The following is a 6,631-nucleotide window of genomic DNA, read 5'->3' as shown; positions in this document are numbered from 1 at the left end:
AATCATTGACTATCCCTCATTCCATGGCATGCAGAGTACTGGGTCCTGTCTTCAGCGCCCCCCACTGGTTTTTATAGGCTTTGGGTTTAAACTTGGAGCTGGTAAACCATTTCTGTGTGAATTTGGCCAAAAGCTTTGGATCATTACTCTGCTGGAGAACCATTGACGATCTATTTTCAATTTGCTAATAAAGTGCCAAAGTTTTTTTTAAATGTCCTGGTATTTCAAAGACTTCTTTATGCCATGCACTCTAACAGGGTTCCTATGGTTTTTCAAAGAGAAAAAAGCCCACACAGCATGACAGATTCTCCACAGTACCAAACAGTGGGTTAAGGTTTGTATTTCACAGACCCACTTGGATTGTTTACACAAAGTTCATCTTAGTCTCATCTGACTAAAACACATGGTCGCAGTTAAAGCCTCAGCAGGTTTGGCTTTGGGATGGAAGGACAAGGGATGCTTTTTTGCTGGCATCCCATTATTATGCTGGCATTTAAATGGAATATAAAATTGTTTAATGTGGGATTTTAGCTCCACTGAAAAGACATACCTTAATATTAAAGATTTGTATTTTTATTCATTTGATACATCTTTGCCAGAGGTGCAAATAAATGCATCAATGCACTGCATATGATGAAATAGACACTCCAGTTTCTGGTTTTAATTTTTTTGACATTATTTGAGAAACTATTGTTGCATTGAACTTATCTTGCATAACATGCAGTGAGTTTTAAAACTACCGCTGATATATAAAATGTCGACCATGACAAATACACACAAGCGTTTAATAGCTCTCAGTTTATTAAAGCATGCAGTTTCATATAACCTAATGTTCCTTATTATAACACAGTCTCTCAGTGCAACACAAGAGTGGTTTCCTGCTCTGCCAGTCTCTCTGTAGGTCAGTGCAATACTGCTGAACAAGGCAGAAAACACACAGAATAATCAATCAGTCAGTAAAACAATACGTACACTGCTTTATCTATTATTAACAGCACATAAATCATCATCATCACCATAGGGTCAGACTTTACTCCAGATCTGCATTACAAATACAGTAAGTAAAAGGGAAACCTTTCACAATGCGATATTTCCGAGGAAATAAATGGAATACGTAACAGTATTATTCATTTTTGGGACATTTTAAGAGGTTCTGTCTCAGAAGGATCGGATCTATCCTGTTCCGAGATATTACACAATTGCCCCAAGGATTTGGAACATTTAAATAAATCAGATTTTTACAGGCTGTAGAAATGAGCGTTAACACTACAAGTCCATCTAATGATGGTGCCAGACTGTATACAATGACGGATGTGTACCATCTCTTAAAAAATTCATTTACATTTCAATCGAACAATAGATTTGCAAATAAAATGTCTAATACAGACATGAATACTTAAAACATCAGTTAATCATGTTTCACAAACAAACAAGATTTTTTTCCATATAATCTTGAATATTCAGACACTTTGTCTGATTTTTTTTTAAAAGTCACGAAAAACTCATGAATTCAACCGAAATGAGCAAACTTCCAACATATCAAGAAGGCAAAAATAACACAACAACCAAATGTGGTTATAATATTAACAATATTAATAAAGTCGCTAACAAACAATATTAAAATTTTCCGAGCAGGCAAATAAGACGCTGCAAACAAACTTCAGCACTTGACGTGGCCACACAGTGGGCATGTGCAGAACTTTTACAGCGCCGGGTGTGTTGTATCACAACTACAGAATCATTGGTACTCCTCTGCAATCACAAGAGGGGCCGTGTCGCATGCATGTCACGGGATGCCGTGGGCGGGGGGGGTTTGTTCACTGCAGTTAGCCACTACAGCAGGGCTCCATGGATACTTCATAAACAAACACTTTGACTCAATATTCATGATGACTCCTTCACAAACAGTCCAACATGTGCCCAGCCCTTTTTTCATGAAACTCAAAGCAGAGCTAATATTGATACTGAGAGGAAAAAAGGAAAACACCAGTAAAGTAAAATTTGGGAGTAATATCATTAACACTTCATCACCACAATAAGCTTTGGGTGAAAGGATCACTGAGACACCTGGAGAAAAAGCCAACTGAAGGACTCCCTGAGTGACTCTAAAATGAAGGATTGAACCTCCTCCAGCGGATCACAGAAGAACTATAAGAGGACCATCTCACTGAAGCCTGTACCTCCTCACAAAGCTTCTGTTTTAATAACCTGTCAGAGGATTGTAGGGACTGATTGTACTATACACGACATGGCACTTAACTTTACGTGACTTTAAAGGCGAAGTTGTAAACAGAAGCAGAGGGACTGCAGATAGCCGAGCTTGTTTAAAATGTCGCAGCTAGGTTGGCTGCGCCAGCCCTCGTGTTTTACGGTCAGGAGTTGACCTTTCGAGGCAAGGTTCAAAAGAAAACTTAGGTGGAGTAACCATGACATAGGAGGAAACCCCCAAAAAGTCTCCAGGCCTTAATTTTAAAAGTTAGCAATTCATACACAGAGCAACTGCACCTACAGTGTCAGTCAGATCATGAATTCATCATCGGAAAAAATGTAATTCATTTAGGACTTTTAATGGAGCATTTCTTCAACTTCAGTGAGTTTCAAAAACAAGTGTGGGTACACACGCTTGTATTTATTTAGGATTTCTTCTGAATCAAACAGGTTTAAAATGATACACTTAAGCTCAAATATATAACCACACTCTTATTGTAGACAATAACAAGGTATTGGCATAATTCCAGTTGTATATTTGACCACTGTTCTTATCAGAAATTATTAAGCTCATTTAAACCGGTTATTTTCCTACCAATGATTTGGGTTTTAAATAAAGTCTGCAACCTTTCAATAGAGTTTAGGTCTGGGCTGGTCCAGGAGCTAAATGTTAGCTTACTTTGTCCATTCCAAAACTCCAAAAGTGGAAAAAAACCGCAAGTTGTCTTCCTTCTTTATTATTCAAACCACTTTGTGCGACACAACAATATCAAATCAGACCCTAATGCTGCCACCACCATGTTTGGAAGATGGTCTATTACATAAAGGTCCTCACAAGGTGATGATTTTGGAGCAGGTGCTCCTTTTTTGGTCATCTGCCTCTCAGTCTATGTAAATCTTAAAACTCCCTTCTCTATAGACATCGACACTGGTGTTCAAGAATCTCATAGTTTGAGTCTTGGTGGTTCCTGAACATCTTATCCAATTTTCTTTCATCTGGGGTAACAGTTTGGCTCAGATGAGTGAAACTTGTGACACAGGACAATAATCCCCAATAATCATTAGAACTGGTTTTGGATTCTGATCTAAACCATGAAAATGTATGAACTATGCTTAAAAACAGAGTCCGTGCCAGGAAAACAACCTTTACAAACAGTAAATGAACTCTGCAATTTCTGATAAAAATAGTGGCGGAATAGCCAGTGGAGTTTCGTCCGGACCTCATTGATGGCTACAAAGAAAATCTGTGTGGTCCAGATGCAACTTGCTTAGGGAAATGTATCCTAACATTAGTGGAGATTCGTGTATATTGTTAAGCGTGTGTATCTGATTTTGAACTTGTGTGGTTTAAAGAAAATCTGCAATAAATTAAAACTTCTGTACCCAGTACTTGTTTTTTTCTAACTCGTTGAAGTTATTAGTTGAATCATAATCATGCATAAATAAAAGTCCCAAGTAAATCAGTGGTTGATGAGTGTACTGTATGTAAACCTTTTGATCTGCATTGTAAATGTAAGTAAAGTATGAGGCAATTACTACCAAAGCCTGAAAGGTTTCTTATATAATTTCACTTCATTCTTGTCAGAAATTATTTAACAAACTTGAGGGAGTCTTGGTGTACGGAAGTTACCCATTAACTCCAGTAGAGCAGATCACAGAGCACTGAGCTATAAAAGCCAGCAATCGACAATAAAGCACACATGAAAAACAAAGATCCCAATACAAAAATACTTCAACATACAACTTCACAGAAGTTAGCGTTGCGAAGACAAAAATTAATCCAAACGTTTTTGAAAAGTTAAACAGTGGTTAAGCGTAAAGAAACAACAGGTGGTGTTCCTCTTTTTTGTTACTTTGCCTTTTGTGACATCCAGCATAACTTGTGACTATACAGACAGCAGATAAAGGGGACTGACTGGCATATGACCAAAACAACAGCTTTGTAGGGAGTTTTATTTCAACAAAACCAAGGAGAGAAAGGCCACTGTTTGTGTGTGTATTGGAACTTTTGCACACTTTCTTTGTACATGTAACTGTGTTTTGTTTACTTAAAAACAGAATTTCTGCTCCAAAAGCTAATTAATTCCCATGTTTATGAATGCAGAAATGCTAACCAACAAAATAAAGTATATGAAAGAGCTTCTACTATGAACAAAAAAATAGATAAGAAGGATTTAAGTGAACTTATGTGAACTCCAACCATCAAACACAAAATGCAAATGGGGTTTATGACAGGCACTGTCTCCTGTGACGGTCAGAGATCTATATAAAATACCTCATGACTCATAAAAAGGGTTATTTTATTATCTGGGGATTTTAGATCTCCATTCCTGCCTTACAGTAATTCAATTTCTTATTTAAGATCCTACCACTAATATCCAAAGAATATTTGCAATTTAAGTCACGTCTATTCCCTCAAACTTCCAGGAATTTCCCCAAACTGTAATCTGAAAACAATATCAATTCAACCTGAATGTTTACTTGTATAATGCTACATTTAGGCAATGATCTGATCAAATCACTTTGAGGCTAAACTAATTATATGAAGGTAAAATCTACAGATGTAATAAAACAAATCGATTGGTGACCAGAATCGGATCCTTATGAGGAAAACCCTATCTGTGGGTTTGTTTGCTTAGGTAAAAAAAAAGTGTCTTCTATTTGCCTAATAACACTTTATCAATCCCAAAAGCAAATTAAACATAGGAGTTCTGATTATTACGGTACGTTTTCTACCCCTTTCTGTGAAATAAGGCATATTATGGAAGAAAAAGAACACCTAACAAATGTGAAAATGACATAGCAAACTTTCTCACTTTGACAAACGGCATAAGGCTGTGGCCACTTGAAGCTGCCCAGAGAGAGCAAACATAAAACTTTAGGAAATACTAAAAGAAGGGAGAAAATAACTAATCAAGGTTTAAAAGAGAATATATAATCCTACAAGCAGCTATACAGATCTTAAATACTCATTGATGTCTGCTTTTACAGGAAGTAATTCTTCAAAGGCACACATTAAAAAGCAACCACACATTGAGAAATGTGCTGAAAACACAATGCGTTGGTGGATATGCTGTAAATAGATGGAGAATTTACTGGTGCATAATAAAAGTGTAGTCTTCCAAGTACACAAGTGAAGCTCTGGAAGACCATTGGCTTCAGTCACTGAAATCATTGCATGTCAAATGCTTGTTGAAGGTTCTCTTAGGTGATTGGTTAGATGCCGAAAGAGCCCTTCATCTATACAAATGGAACAAAAATGTATTCCCTGTTGTAGACGTTTCTGGTTTGAGAAGAAGTGACTCAGCTCTACATCAGTGCAGATCGTATTGTGTCTTCCGTTAGCTTCAATTGAGCAGCATCTCCGTCCCAGATGTTTCAGGATGAGCCCCGGTGGAGGCATTGCCCAGGTGAGGAGGTCCAGTTCGAAGTACGAACTTCCTGATGCCCACACCTCCCGATCCCAGCCCTATAGGGGAGAGAATTTTCCTAAAAAGAAAAACAAAATTTAAAAACACAGAATTGAAAGAAAAGTCGGAGGCGAGAGAATAAGACAGAATTAAAACAGCTGGCTGTGGATTATTTGCTCATTATTATGGTAGGTCCATTAAGAACATTTCTTAAGAACATTATCTTACCTAAATGCCATCTTTTTCAGCTGGAGAGCATCAATTTTCTCTGTCAGTAGACTTTCTGATTGGGTGTGCTCCTCTACAGGAGAGGGGCACAGAGAAGATGAGCAGGGAGGTGGGAGGAGGTGGGAAGCATCCTGAGACTGAGGGCTGGACAGATTTAAACACTCCTAAGAAGCAAAGATGGTAACGCACATGAAATTACACAGATTTAGTTTATATTTTAATTTCTTAATTTAAAAACGATAGAACACAGTGATCAAGATGTAAACAAGTTTAACTGACAACGCCTTGAAACAGCATTCACACTCTTTGTACTTGTTTACATTTTGTCTTGATCCAACCACAAACTATAATGTATTATATTGGGATTTTTTTGTGATAGACCAACACAATGCATTGCAAAATTGGCAAATGGAAGTAAAGGTTACACGTTTAACATGTTTTGGAAATAAAAATCTAAAAGGTGTGGCATGATTTGATGGAGAACGTCTTGGAAAATCAATTTTCATGCCTTGCTACAGATTGGTAATTGGATTTAGGTGTGAACCTTGTACAGTTTTTACTCATAAATGTATCACTGGCTGTATATTTAAAGTTACTGTCCTGCTGCAAGGTGAACCTTCGTTCAAGTCTCAAGTCATTGTAGCCTTTAGGTTTTCTTCCCAGATTTCCCAGTTTTTATCTCTATCCATCTTCTCCTACTCTGACCAGCTTCTCTCTGAATACAAATGACTGCACCTCAGTGGACCCGTCTGTGAAATTCCTGAAGTTTGCAGATGATACAACTG

General features: G+C 37.5%; 1 protein-coding gene across 3 annotated transcripts in view; it reads right to left on the bottom strand.

The window, feature by feature from the left end:
- Positions 1-783: 783 nt before the first annotated feature.
- Positions 784-6,631, bottom strand: part of rc3h2 (ring finger and CCCH-type domains 2) — a 38,033-nt gene continuing 32,185 nt past the window's right edge. For all 3 annotated transcript variants that reach the window (XM_047372766.1, XM_047372768.1, XM_047372767.1), the window contains exons 19-20: positions 5,847-6,010; positions 784-5,697 (exon numbers count right to left, since the gene is read on the bottom strand). In XM_047372766.1, the coding sequence (XP_047228722.1) occupies positions 5,556-5,697; positions 5,847-6,010 (306 nt within the window). In that variant the 3' untranslated portion in view covers positions 784-5,555. The remainder of the gene's footprint in view (positions 5,698-5,846; positions 6,011-6,631) is intronic.

This window comes from Girardinichthys multiradiatus, chromosome 8 (assembly GCF_021462225.1).
Source record: "Girardinichthys multiradiatus isolate DD_20200921_A chromosome 8, DD_fGirMul_XY1, whole genome shotgun sequence".
NCBI lineage: Eukaryota > Metazoa > Chordata > Actinopteri > Cyprinodontiformes > Goodeidae > Girardinichthys > Girardinichthys multiradiatus.
This window is presented reverse-complemented; position numbering and strand designations above follow the sequence as displayed.